Source organism: Pelophylax lessonae (assembly GCF_965119305.1).
Source record: "Pelophylax lessonae genome assembly, chromosome: 3".
NCBI lineage: Eukaryota > Metazoa > Chordata > Amphibia > Anura > Ranidae > Pelophylax > Pelophylax lessonae.
In genome coordinates, this window is record NC_138770.1 from 114,482,631 (window position 1) to 114,497,058 (window position 14,428).

General features: G+C 44.4%; 1 protein-coding gene across 4 annotated transcripts in view; it reads left to right on the forward strand.

Annotated features, from left to right (window-relative positions):
• Positions 1 to 14,428, forward strand: part of CD2AP (CD2 associated protein) — a 246,503-nt gene that overhangs the window by 145,940 nt on the left and 86,135 nt on the right. For all 4 annotated transcript variants that reach the window (XM_082251739.1, XM_082251736.1, XM_082251738.1 and 1 more), the window contains exon 5: positions 4,856 to 4,976. In XM_082251739.1, coding sequence (XP_082107865.1) covers positions 4,856 to 4,976 — 121 coding nt within the window. The remainder of the gene's footprint in view (positions 1 to 4,855; positions 4,977 to 14,428) is intronic.

Sequence of the window (14,428 nt, forward strand, 5' to 3'; positions counted from 1 at the left end):
ATGTGACCCCTACTGAGGAAGTCAACGCCTGTGGTTGGGCATCAACGTCACGCGTATAGGGGACAGAGCCTGCGTGCTGGAAGCTGTCTCTTCCTAGATACCGTTTATGCTGATTGCTATGCGCTTTGGAAGCGCCACCTTTTGTGAGTACCATTCCTTTTACTCAATAAAGCGGTTTACTGCAACCATACAGAGAGCACTAGATCTCTTCCTTTGTTCCCCTTTTATGTCTATCGGTGAGAATCCCTCTGGAGGTGATAGGCAGTCCATAGCCTTTACTATCTGAAGGTCCCTGTGTATATACAAAGCTGTGTTTGACCCAGCAGTGGGTCTATAGTGGAGGTGAGAGACCAATTCACCTGGTGGTGGGATTGCACTAATCACGAAAGCACTAATTAAGTTTTGCACAAGATTCTTTTGGACACGTGGATTCACAGTTTATTTGATTGATTGTATGGACATTGGAACATGTATGGACACTGATTTTGAGTTTTATTACACTGTGTGCACATGACTGGCACAACACTACTTTTTGGTTTATTTAGTTTACATTGTGTGGTTTAGACACTTTTAGTATGTGCAGCCTATCTTTATATCATTTGTTTATTGCACCATTCACTATTGATATTTTTTTGCGCTGATAGTTTTTGTTATACATATGTGAACCCAGCCTAAATGTTTGGCTTTAAAAAAAAAAAAAAAAAAAAAGAAAACCAACATGTTATACTTTCCTGCTCTGTGCAGTGGTTTGCACAGTGCAACCCCGATCCTCTTCTTTTTGGGTCCCCCGCCCGGGATCCTGGCCCCTCCCCCTTTGACTAGTGTACCCAATAGCAAGCTGCTTGCTGTGGGGCACTGGTACGTGCTCACTCCCAAGCCCTGCTCTATGCGTCCCTAAGACTCATAGATTTGTGGGCTAAGGCCACTTGAATGGCCAAGCCGCGATGACATCACTTCAGTGCATGCACGCAGCAGTCTTGACTACAGGAAACACAGCTATGAAGGATTGATATGGGTATGCTTTTACTTCAGAGCTCATGTGCCTGTCATCACCAGCTGCTGCCCACTAGAGTATCCCCTAAACGATGCACCTTTTAGGAGATATTGGTTTTACCTATAGGTAAGCTTTATTATAAGCTTATCTGTAGGTAAAAATCAAAATGCAGAGTTTACTACCACTTTAATAGTACTTAAGGGGAGATTTATGTATGGCCTAATGCCCCATACACACGTGCAGATTATCTGCAGACTTTTGTTTGCAGACTTACCTTTTCTATGTAGTGCAAGGGCCTGCCGGATTGCATACAAATTGAAAGTGTTTAGGTTTGACCTCATATTATATGGTTTTGGTAAGTCTGCAGACAAAAGTCTTCAGATAATCTGCACGTGTGTATGGGGCATAAAACATTTCTTGTCCTAGGTTGACAACGCTACTCTACAGAAACCACTGTACGATGAGTGTTGTTGCTTTAGGACAGGAAGCGTGTTGCTGGTAGGATCGCCAGGGAAAATTAAAGAAAACGAATGCATCCACCACATCTAGAGGGTTTGTATCCTACAGTTATTGGAGTTTAAATATGTTTAATGCTCTTGAGTTTTTGGTTACTGCAGCTGATTAGCCTGTGCAGTGTTAGGTGTGACAGAATGTGCTGTCATTCAGAATTCAGACTCACATTGACTAAAATACCTGAGTTCTAGGAGTCTTCTAGCCTTGGTATAATCTGTTTCTTCCTCTTTATTTGCTCATTCAGTATGCAGTAAAAGGAACAGTTAGAAACATTGCAGTATTGTGTTTCCTGTCAATCTGGGTACCATTGAGTAGTGCAGGTGTGGGTTTACCACTATATTCAGACTGGTATCTGTGTCAGCCATTAGCTTCCTGCAGATGTTTTATTTTTAGATGTATTGCCTTTTTATTTTCATGCCAAAAGACTGTTCTTCTAATGTGGAACATGTGCTGATTGGGACTCTGCATTAACATGAGCTGACCTAACTTTTGGCTGTGTCATGTGTGCACCTCTTGTGCAATAGTCAGTGTGAGTTGTAGCTGTGTTCCAGAATCCTTCTCCATTCTGTCCTTTGCTGCCTGATAGTCTGATCATCGGGGACTTGGCCCAATCTAGGAGCAAAAACTATTTCCTCCTAGATTTGATTGTTTAAAAATGTCTGATCAATGCAAGAATTGGAATCTTTTTTACAACAATTTAACTGCATTTTTTTTACAGCAACTCATCAGTGCTTTTAGATGAAAACTAGTTCAATGTTCTAATCAGTCATTTAAGTTGGCCATACACAGCTCGACAAACACACCACCCTTCTGAGCCGTGTGGAAACTGTTCAGGTATTTAGACAGTTGTGAGCGCTGTGGCTGTCAGAATATAATAAATAGCCAGCAAGTTTGATTTCTCTATCCACACGGTTTAGCCTGGATAAAGAAATCTATGGCAGTATGGCTAGCATTAGTTTCTAAACAATGAGATTATATCTACTGATTACTATATATTGATATTTGTATGGTAGAAAGGGGATAGAAATTTTAGACTCGTGTGTGGCCATCCCCACACAACAGAATTCTATTGTTTGATCAAATTCTGTTGAAGGACCGTGCTGTAAAATGTTTCTCAATCAACGTCTGCAGACACTGATCAGTGTATTGTGACCTCTGGGCAGAATCCTTTCCCCATTACTGGCTCACAATGCCTTGCTCTGCGCTTGCTGTCTGTGTGAAGGCAGCCATCTTGGTAGAGGCAGAGTTTTGCTACAAACACAGGACTGCCTAGGCACCCTCACATACCAGGAAGTACACTGCTATTTTTAAGAAGGAATTTGAGACAAAAGGTCAATTTTTCAGGGTAAGCCTTAGGCACAATTATTTCCCCAACATATCAGATTTTCTCTTATCAGAGTTCAGGTCCACTGGTATGCAAGCCTGCGCTTTTCTCTTCTAGGGCAACTGGTTCACAATATTTATGCCCAGCAGCACATACTCGCCATTCATTCACTTCCCTGTCAATTTGTTCAACCACCAGTGGCCAACCTGGTCAAGAGGAGTGTCACAACACTTATATAATCTCTTTAGAGCCATGAATGGAAAAAACTAAAATTATGATAAAAACTGCACTTTTGCTCTTGATAGTCCAAGTGATGATAAATATGGTGGTCCTAAAGTGGTTGTAAATCTCAGACATGAAATGTGAACAAAGCAGTAAGTGTCATTTCTTTCTGCTGCTTTTTTTCCTGTTTATCTTCATTAATCACTTCTGACAAGTTTTCCTGAATCCAAGAGAAAAATAGTGCTAGGGAAGGGACACAGCCTTTGACTGACACCCCTAGCTCTGTTCCTGTGTGAAGGGAAGGGGGGGGGGGGTGTCCCTTTATCTCAATTATCTCTCCTCACGGAGCGCTGCAAAGTGTAATTTCAGCTCTGTCTCCTGCTTTCTGAAAGCTCAGACAAGCTGTGTAAGTTCTGCACTTTGAACGGCTCTAGAGAAGAGGGTTCTGCAGATATGTATGTGGGAAAACACAGGCAGCGATTGTTGAGAACAAGAACAAAACGAATCAAGTGTTTTACGCTATGGGACTGTTTATATTTTATTCACATGTTTATGCGGTTTGATGGTGGATGCCCTCAATATTTATGCTGACCAATTGTCCAAGTCCTGGAGGTTTAGTGGAGAACTATCCTTGGATTGCCCTTGGTGTCTCCTGAGTTTCCTGAGTGATACCCTTTTGGCTTGAATTAATTTATTTCTGGTAAGCAGTATTTACCACTGTTGGCAGTCATTGCACAATTTGGTGAATACTGGAACCTTCATTCACTGTTTCTTGGGATTTTTCTGGATCAATCAAGAGACTTTATGAATTTCACTTTATGAACATTTATTTTGGACACTATATATAATTTTTACTTCATTGTTTGGGTGACATCACTTTGTCACTTTTATTTTATTGCGCAGCTTGCTTATTTTATTTTTGATTTGGGTGCTGTCACACTTGAAGCTGCAGCTTCTACTGCACTTTGCGCGGTTATTTTCTTTATACAATAGAAACCAATCAGCTTCCAGTTTTTTTTTTTTTTTTTGTCAAAGCTTAATTGAACAAATTTAAGTTAGAAGCGGATTGGCTACCATGCAAGGCTGCACCAGATTTTGCACACTCCAGTTTTAGTACATCCATCCCTAGTGTTTTAGCACCTTGTCCCTTATATTAAAGCGAAACGCGTAGTTATGACCATGTTCACACAACTGTCTACTGCTATATAAACAAAGCGTTTATTGTAATTTCTTTGACATACATATGTCCATTTACACGCAGTTATATTGCTTTTTACATTCAATATCAGTGGGCGAGTCATGGGAAACTCCATTGTTACGGTAACATTTGATTACAGCCGTATATTCTAATACTGTTTGGATTTAAATGCTACACTATTTTGTGAGAATTCTGTGGGAATAAATATAGGCATTTCGCGGGATATATAATATGTTTGGGTTTTTCTTTGAGAGGTATCACCGTTATGGTTCTGTTTGCCACCAGTAGCAAGGAAAATACATGATGCTTACAGGAGCAATGTGACTTCCTTTTCCCATGTGAAAGTGATGGTGATTGGCCTAGTGCAGTCAGATCGGGTGGGATTACCCAAGTCTGGAGTGACTTAGAGCTTACACAGAGCCTTTTCCTAGCTCCAGGCAGGTGAAGGGGACAGTGGCAGAGAGTAGTAAAGGTATATGCTGTTGGGGATGGAGGTCATGTTAAAGTAAACCTGTTGCTTTGCCCTCCATGGATAAATTGAACATGAAAAGAGTTAATGTGATATTTGAGTATATGTTTGCTAATGAGTTTTTCTGCTTTTAAGGTAGAAGAAGGATGGTGGAGTGGGACCTGCAGCGGCCGATCTGGCCTGTTTCCTTCAAACTTTGTGAAAGAGGTGGAATTGTCAGATGACGCAGAGAGCCAGGAGAGTTCTGAAGACACAGGTATTGTTTCCTCTGACTGGAGACACAAGGCTGGCTTAGCAATGGGCAGATTTGCAGCCAAAAAGAACATTTTACCTGCCAGAAATGTTAAAAAGCAATGGGCATAATCTGGTCTTCCCACTCAGGCTGTGTGGCTGCATAGCACAGGAAGGGTGACTACCTCATTCAGAGCCAAGAAAATGATTGCAGGCCTCTAAAAGGAATGTATGAAAGGATTACACTTACTGAAAGTGGGCTCAGATGGGAGGGACGTTCACAATGCTACTGCTTGAGGTACTATTCAATTTAGTCCAGGTCTCTGCCAGTGCTTTAAAGACGATATTGAATTCCTCCAGGCTATGATATAAGCACAGAGTACAAGCTGGTGATGAAAGGGTACATTCTGCTGGCATAGGCGGAAATAAGGTATACTTAGTCCTTACATGTGTTTTGTAAGTGTCTGTAGCCTGGACAAATATTTGCCCAGCGAAAGCTACAGAGAGAAGAGTACACAACCAGTCTAGTCCATTATGAATTCTTAGATCACTCATTAACTTTCTATTGTTCCTTGGGAACTGTACCATGTCAGAATTTGCCATTGCTGACAGGCCAATACGCTCTGCTTTTGTCAAATGACACGACATAACCACTGTGACAATGTGAAATGGTAAGTAAGCTGCTTAGGATTTTTTTTTTTGTAGTCTTACCTTACCATCTGCTAAGGGACTGAATTGACATGTCTGTAAGCAATTCTGGGCTTTAAAAGTAGAATTATGGCCTTCCATTAACTACTTGAAGATCAAGCCTTTTCTGACACTTTTTGTTTACCAGTAAAAATCAGTATTTTTTGTTAGAAAATGACTTAGAACCTACAAACCTATATATTGCAATTGCAATTTATGTCACACGGTATTTGCGCAGCAGTTTTTCAAACGCAAATTTTTTTGGGGGAAAAATACACTGAATTTCAATGCATGCACACAAACACAATATAATACACAATGCCATGCTTGCTTGTGGAATGGTGACAAACTATGGCTTAAAAATCTATATAGGTGATGTTTTAAAAGTCTTTACAGGGTTAGAGTTGCAGAGGAGGTCTGGAGCTAGAATTATTGTTCTCGCTCTGATGTTCGCGGCTCATCTGTAGTGCAATCTCTTTCTTTTCATGTATGTGTGCAGGACTAACGCGTGCATTTTGCAAGCAAGCTTGGGGGGGGGGGGGGGCTCACTTTGAAAAAATGTTTAGTTTTTATTTTTACAGTTTTTTATTTATTTTTTTGATCACTTTAATTGCTGTCACAAGAAATGTAAACTTGTGACAGCAGTAGGCAGTGACAGGTATTTTTTTTTTTATAGAGATCAGGGATCTGTTAGACCCCAGATGTCTCCTGCCCTTAAAAGCATCTGATCACACCAGTGTGATCAGATGCTTTCACAGTTTAAAAATGGCACTGTTTACTTTTGGGGAACTGTAAGAGACGAAAATGCTTGCCGCTTCCAGGTTCCTATACCATGGAGCTCATTGGGGACCTTCAGGTCCTTCAAGACCTCTATAGTTCTTCTGGCTTTATTACAGGCTCGTAGGTGGGCTGATAGAGCCTGAGAAAGGACGGGCTGGAGAAGGCAACCCCTCCCATTGCCTGTAAAAGCTATCCAGGGGCTAATTAGCCATGGACATGGGTCCCCTTTTGGGACGGTCGGACCCAGGGGTTCCCATCAGGCACCCACTTTTATCTTTCCCCTATCCTACACCTCCCTTCACTTATGCTGGGGCTGTGGGGGCGGTCTGGTCTATCTGGGGGCACTTTGCTGGCGATGGGGGCCGGAGGGTGTGCCGCAGGTGACTGGACGATCGGCGCTGCGGGGGGTTGTACCTGTCGGGGGCTTCTACCAGGCCTCCGACCCTCCTATGCTGGTCCTTGAGGCCTAGGGTTCCCTCCTGGGTCACTGGGAGCCTCGTGGTGCCGCCATTTTGCTGTAGTCTGTGTGTTTCTATGCACCACGGCCATTTTTCGGTGGTTTGCCATTGAAATGAATGGCGGCCATGGTGCCCTGTGGGTGGCTCGGCTCTCTTATTTCGGCAGTGGTCCTTAAGCGTGTCTTTTGGCTTAAATGCTGGTTTGCGGACCAACCTCCAAAAAGGCCTTGACTGATCTTCCCTTTCAAAGAGGATCGCCTGTTTGGGGCTACCCTGGATGACATCATTAAAGGTCTTAGAGGGGGAAGAGTACTCTTCTTCCACATGCTACTAAGGGCAAGGAACCTTGTCATAGATGTGGGCCCTCCTTCACGGCTCATAAGTTTTTTCGTCCCTCAGGGTCGACTGACAAGGGCTCAAAGCCTTTCAGGGCCTCTTCTGGAGGATCCAAATGAACCTTGCCTGGTAAGCCGAGAACGGGCTTCTCCACACCAGCATACAAGGCTCCTTCAGCTTAAAGATGCGCCCTCACTTGTATCGGGGTGGGGCGAACGTCTTCATTGGTTTCCGGACCAGTGGACTTCCCTGGTACAGGACAAGTGGATCCACAAAGTCATTCGATCTGGCTGCAAGATCGAGTTTCACTGTTTTCCCCCGGCAAGGTTCTTTCCTTCCAACTTGTGCCTGTCCCAGGACTGCTTACAGGATCTGTTTGGGGCAGTATAACATCTGTTGCTTCAAGGGGTGATTGTCCCGGTTCTGACTTTGGAACGTTTTCAGGGTTTTTACTCAAACCTGTTTACAGTTCTCGGGAAGGAAGGCAAGTTGCATCCAATCCTCGACCTCAAGGAGCTGAACTGCCTTCTGCGGGTGCAGAAGTTTAGGATGGAGTCCATTCGCACGATGGTGGCTGTGACGGAATCCGGACACCACCGACTGGGCATCTCCGCCAGTAACCTGCTTCCTAATCTCTGGAACACGGGATCCGTGATTCTGGCTATAGTTGCCCCAAGAACTCGACAGTACAAGTTTTGGAGTCAAACCAGAATGAACTGTTTGACCAACTTTCAGACTTTTATATACACTTTGAGAATACAACATGATTTAATTATACAGATCCACCCACCACATCACACAATGGTTTCTATACGATCCCCAATACACATTACTCTGTGTAATGAAATCCCCTAGCAGACATACAGGTGAGCTCATTAGCACACTTAACAATAGGTGAATGGAAAAGCTGTATCAGACCCTATTTTAGACAAAAGCACTTCAATGATTAGCAGACATGATGTCTCCCCTAGTTCCTGGATGCCCAAATTAGGAGCTGCACTTCCTGTGCCTGACAGTCTAAAGTAATAAGATAGATCTCCATATTTCCTGAGAGATATGGTTAATGCATATTATTGTCCCATTTGAAGTAGTCCAACCATATTCTCAGTGTTCACCAGAGATGTATAGTAACGAAGTAGAACTACTTAAGTACTGTACTTAAGTACCAAAATGCGGTATCTGTACTTTCCTAGAGTAGAATTTTTTTCTCCTACTTCTACTTTTACTTCACTACATTTTTTCGATGATTTCGATACTTCTACTCAAGTATTTTTTTTTGTGCTGCATAGTTACTCGTTACTTTTTAAAAAATTATCACTGCCAGAACAGTAGATGGCAGGTTGCATAAAGCTCAAAAAAATGTGTATAATGTCATTTGTAAATCAGCGCATATGAAAATAAAGGCTGTGTATAATAAAAGCTGCTATACCAAATCTTTCCAATAAAAAGAAAATATGAAACAAACAAATAAATGGTGCTACAGCGCTTAAAGTGCATCAAGAAACTACTAACAAACACAGGTTAATCATTTGAATAAATCATTTGAAATAATAAAAAACAATATGATGTTCAAACTTTTGACTTCTTTCTTTAAAAACTACATAACACAGTACTTGTACTTCTACTTTCAGTACTTGAGTAGAATTTTTTTTTCAAAACTACTGGTACTTTTTACTTTTAGTACTTAAGTAGCAAATTTTTTGAAAAAACTACTTGCAATACTTAAGTAAAAAAAATGTTGAATACTTTAGTACTTCTACTTAAGTAACTTTTTCTGCGAGCACTTCCACTTCTACTCAAGTCACTTTTTGATCGAGCACTTGTACTTTTACTCAAGTAGAAATTTCGAGTACTTTATACAAGTCTGGTGTTCACCACCCTCTTGGTCACCCTGCATCCATAATAGACGCAGGGTGATTCAAAACATAAGAGAGCCCCATATGGCTGGGCATGGTGCCCCCCAACCTCTCTAAAGGAATTTGGAGTCCACAACCCCCATGCCCAAAGTGACTCCTGTCACAGTGACATCTCTGCATCGGGGGATTTTCTTGCCTCTTTCGACATCAAGGATGCTTACCTACACATTCCAATATGTGCCTGTCACCAGCACTTCCTCCGCTTTGCCATGGGAGAGGAGCATTATCAGTTTGTAGTGTTACCCTTTGGTCTCGCCTCTGCTCCTCAGGTCTTCTCAAAAGTGTTAGCCCTAGGGCTAGCATTGTTACGCAGTGGTACTGGGCTACATGGATGACCTCTTTCTGCGAGTGGAGTCTCCTACTGCTCTGGTGGAAAACCTGGAAATCACCATACAAACTCTGAGGGAGTTCGACTGGATTCTGAATTTTCAGAAGTCTGCTCTGGTTCCGTCCACAAAGCTAGACTGTCTGGGTTTGACTCTGGACTCTGCCTTAGCCAGAGTGCTTCTTCCTCTGTACAAACTCCAGAAATTGCAGGCTGCAATTCATCTACTGCTGTCCAGCAGATGGTTATCCCTTCAGACTTGCTTTCGGGTGCTGGGCCTGATGGTGTCTACCTTCAAGGAAGTTCTGTTTGCACAGTTCCATACACGTTTCCTGCAAAGGGAGACTCTGAACAAATGGGACAAGGCTCGGAAGTCTCTGGACAATCAAATCTGGCCGAGCCAGGGAACGGAGTCCCAGATATGGTGGCTTCGTTCTCCGGCGCTTTGGCTGGGCAAATCATTCCTCCCATTGTATTGGACAGTGGTCACCACCGATGCAAGCCTGTCTGGCTGGGGAGGCGTCCTCAGCACAAATTCTGCTCAGGAATCTGGACACTGGAAGAGTCCAGACTAACGACCAATGTCTTGGAACTCCAAGCAATCAGACTGTGCCTGGATAATTGGATGGATCGTCTAAAGAGATGTCCAGTTTGCATTCAATCGGACAATGTCACGGCCGTGGCTTATGTCAATCACCAAGGGGGCACAAAAAGTATCCTAACCGCTCTGGAGGTAGCCGGCATTCTAAGGTGGGCAGAACGGTTTGTTCCAGCCCTCTCTGCTGTACCCATTCCTGGGGTGGAAAACTGGCAGGCGGATTAACTCAGTCGGCAGGCGTTGGACCAAGGGGAGTGGTCCCTTCACCCAGAGGTATTTCATCAGTTGTGTCTCCGGTGGGGCATCCCCGAGGAGGATCTGTTGGCGTTTCGACTCAACAGAAAGGTGCAGAGGTTTGTGGCTCAGTCACGGTATCAAATATAATACCAAAAACTATCAGCGCAAACCAAAATGTGATGTAAACTCAACACAAATTCACTGTGCGTAAATAAAGTGCATAAATGTGAAACATCAACGTGTAAAAATAAATAATATCCGGCAGCATACACCAATCGTGTTCACAAATCACAATAACCTGATAATCATACAAAAAACGTGATGCGCCAGACATACACAAATAATAAGTGATAATATTAAATGAATGATAATAAACACATCCAGTTCATAAGGCACACAGTAGTGCTCATGCTCAGATCCAATATTAAATATATAGTGTCCCAGTGTTCAAAGAAAGATGTAATCCAGTGATGACTGATAACACAAATTGTGAACACCAATACGTGAATCCCTCCACCACATGGATTAGCCTCTCACCTTCCTGCAAGACCCAAACGGGCCAGCAATCGCATATATCAAGGATATAGGACTCCAGGAAAGGGCCTCCCTGCTTATCACCTCCGGGGATCACGAGACATATATGGGGAAAATCTAGTGCTCTCTGCTTGGTAATTCAAATGGGCTTTATTAAAGAAAATGTAATCAACTCACATTTACAAGGCACTCAGCTGTGCCTGCTGTATTGGCAAGATCGTGGTCTGTGCACCGAGGAAGTCAGAGGAGCATCACGCGTATAGGGGGGGCGGAGCATGCGTGGCCGACGCAGACCTTCTCTCCGGTGCACAGACCACAATCTTGCCAATACAGCAGGCACGGCTGAGTGCCTTGTAAATGTGAGTTGATTACATTTTCTTTAATAAAGCCCATTTGAATTACCAAGCAGAGAGCACTAGATTTTGCCATATCTTTTCCCCATATATGTCTCATGATCCCCGGAGGTGATAAGCAGGGAAGCCCTTTCCTGGAGTCATATATCCTTGATATATGCGATTGCTGGCCCGTTTGAAGGAAGGTGAGAGGCTAATCCATCTGGTGGAGGGATTCACGTATTGGTGTTCACAATTTGTGTTATCAGTCCTCACTGGATTACATCTTTCTTTGAACACTGGGACACTATATATTTAATATTGGATCTGAGCACGAGCACTACTGTGTGCCTTATGAACTGGATGTGTTTATTATCATTCATTTAATATTGTCAGTCACGGTATCCTCTGACGGTCGCCACAGATGCGCTGGGGCCCTGTGGGGTCAGTATCGTCTGATTTTACACCTTCCTTCCTCTCAAGCTCCTGCCAAGACTTCTACGCAGGATAGAGGCAGAAGGGATTCCGGTCATCATAGTGGCTCCAGACTGGCCTCGCCGGGCTTGGTACACCGATCTGGTGCTTCTGGTTTCCGGCGTTCCTTGGAAGCTTTCTCTCGGGAAGGATCTGCTGTCCCAAGGACCAATCTTCCATCCTGCTTTTATAGTTGCTGGCTTTGACGGCTTGGCAGTTTAACGCCAGGTGCTGAATGATAGAGGTTTATCTCAGTCGGTGATTCCAACGCTGTTAAAAGGTTAAAAGCTAGGAAATCTTCTTCTAGGAAGATCTACCATCGTACGTTGAAGACGTACATTGCATGGTGTGAGTCTCTTGGGGTTAATCCTCGCTCCTTCTAGATGGTTCGGATCTTGACCTTCCTTCAACAGAGGGTTGAATGGAAATTGGTCTTGTGTACCATCAAGGGTCAGGTGTCTGCTTTGGCGGTCGTCTTCCAACAACCCTTGGCCACACACTTCCTGGTGCGTACCTTTCTTCAGGGTGTCCGGTTTGGTTCCTTCATTGCGGTCTCCATTGCTGCCTTGGGGCCTCTTATTTGGTGCTTTCGGTCTTCCAGAAGCCTCCCTTTGAGAATTTTCTGGAGTTTCCCTTGCTTATCCGGTCTCAGAAGGTGGCTTTTTTGGTGGCTATCACCTCTGCACGCAGTGTGTCGGAGCTGGCGGCGTTATCCTGTCATTCCCCTTACTTGGTGATTCACAGAGATAGGGTGGTTCTTCGCCCCTGTCCGTTGTTCCTCCCAAAGGTTGTCTCTGATTTTAATTTGAATGAAGACGTGTTGCCTTCCCTGTAACCAGGCCAAAACATCCAAAGGAAATTGCCTTGCATGCCTTGGATGTGTTCCAGGTAATTGGGGTGTACATGGCAGCTATGGTGCCTTTTAGGAAGTCACTCACTATTTTTTTTTTTTTTTTTTGTCACTCACTATTTGTTCTCGCAGATGGGCCTCGGAAAGGGTTGTCCGCTTCCTCTGCGACCATTTCCAGATGGATCAGACAGACGGGTATTCAGGCCTATTCCATCAGGGGTCAGGTTCCTCCTTTCCTCGTCAAGGCACACTCTACTCGGGCACTTAGTGCCTCCTGGGCCTTCTGTCATTAGGCGTCGGTGATTCAGGTTTGCGCAGCAGGGCACCTGGTCATCGGTGCACACTTTCATGAAGTTCTGTAAAGTGGATGTGTTAGCATCTGCGGATGCTTCTTTTGGCCGTAAGGTTTTGCAGGCTGCTGTTTAGAGGACCTGATCCTCTTTGAGGGTGTTGTTTGTTTCAGATGAGCTCCTGTTCCCTGGTTGGCTACTGTTTAGCCTTGGGAATTTTTTTTGCTGTTCCCTCCCCTCATGTTTAACACTGCTTTGGGATGTCCCAATAGTTATGAAGATCAGGAGCTGTGTCCGTCAATGAATGAAAGAGAAAATGGGATTCTCTTTCGTTGATTGATGGACACAGCTCCAGAATCTTCTTGACCATTGGTTATGCTGCCCCCTACAGAAGTGTCAGCTATGTTGGGGTATGTCACGGCTTATGAGGATAACTGTGTTTAAAGGTAGACGGTCCCACCTTTAGTGGACTTGTCAGTTTAAAGGTTAAATAAAGCTACCCTAATGGGAGTTGAGGAGTCCCTGGCCTTTAAAGATCCAGCTGATAGGAGGGCAAAGACTCTGGTTCGCCATATGTTCACTGTGACTGATTAGGCACTTAGCCCGGTATTTACTATTGTCCTGGTGTCGCAAACTCTGACCGAGTGGGCTAAACTTTTATTCCGGGACCAGGTGGGTAAACCACTCCTCCCTCCTTTCTTTGCTGAGCTGGCGGATCAGTTGGTCCAGGTGCTACAGTTTATCTGTGATGCCTTTTTGGATGCGGCTCCTTTGATTTCTAGGCCAGTGTTTTTCAACTCCGGTCCTCAGGGCACACTAACAGGCCAGGTTTGCAAGAAAACTGAAATACATCACAGGTGATATCATTTGCTGCTCAGTGATTGCAGTATACTAGTCTGCATCTCCCCAAGGTAATACTTAAAATCTGGCCTGTTAGTGTGCCCTGAGGACCGGAGTTGGGAAACACTGTTCTAGGCTGTTGGTATCAGCAGTGGTCCTTCGGCGTATTATCAGGCTGAACTGCCGGTCTGCAGACCGGACTTCTAAGAAGGCCTTATTTGATCTCCCCTTGTGGAGGATCGCCTGTTTGGAGCTTCCTTGGATGACATTGTTAAGGGTCTCAAAGGGGGGAAGCGTACTCTTCTTCCGAAGGCTACCAAGGGCAAGGAGCACCGTCCTAGACGTGGGCCATCCTCCTCGGCTTATAAGAGGTCTTTTCGTCTGTCAGGGTCTCAAGACAAGGGATTAAAAGTCAGGGCTTCCACCAGAGGTTCCAAGAGGACCTGGTCTGGGAAGCCACGGGCAGGCTCTTCCAGACCTGCAGACAAAGCTCCCTCTGCATGCAGGGGCGCCCTCACCTGTTTCTTTGTTAGATTCCGGATCCATTGACCTCCCTGGTACAGGACAAGTGGGTCCTTCCTTCGTTTTGCAGTGGGCGGGCAGTATTATCAGTTTGTAACGTTGACCTTGGTCTCACCTCTGCTCCTCGGGTCTTCATAAGAGTATTGGCCCCGGTGCTGCCATTGTTTGAGTCAGCGGGTGATTGCGGTACTGGGGTACCTGGACGATATTGTGCGAGTGGAGGCTCCGACTGCTCTGATGGCCAACTGGAGATTGCTCTGTTCGGTTGAATTCTGAACCTTCAGGAGTCTGATTTTGG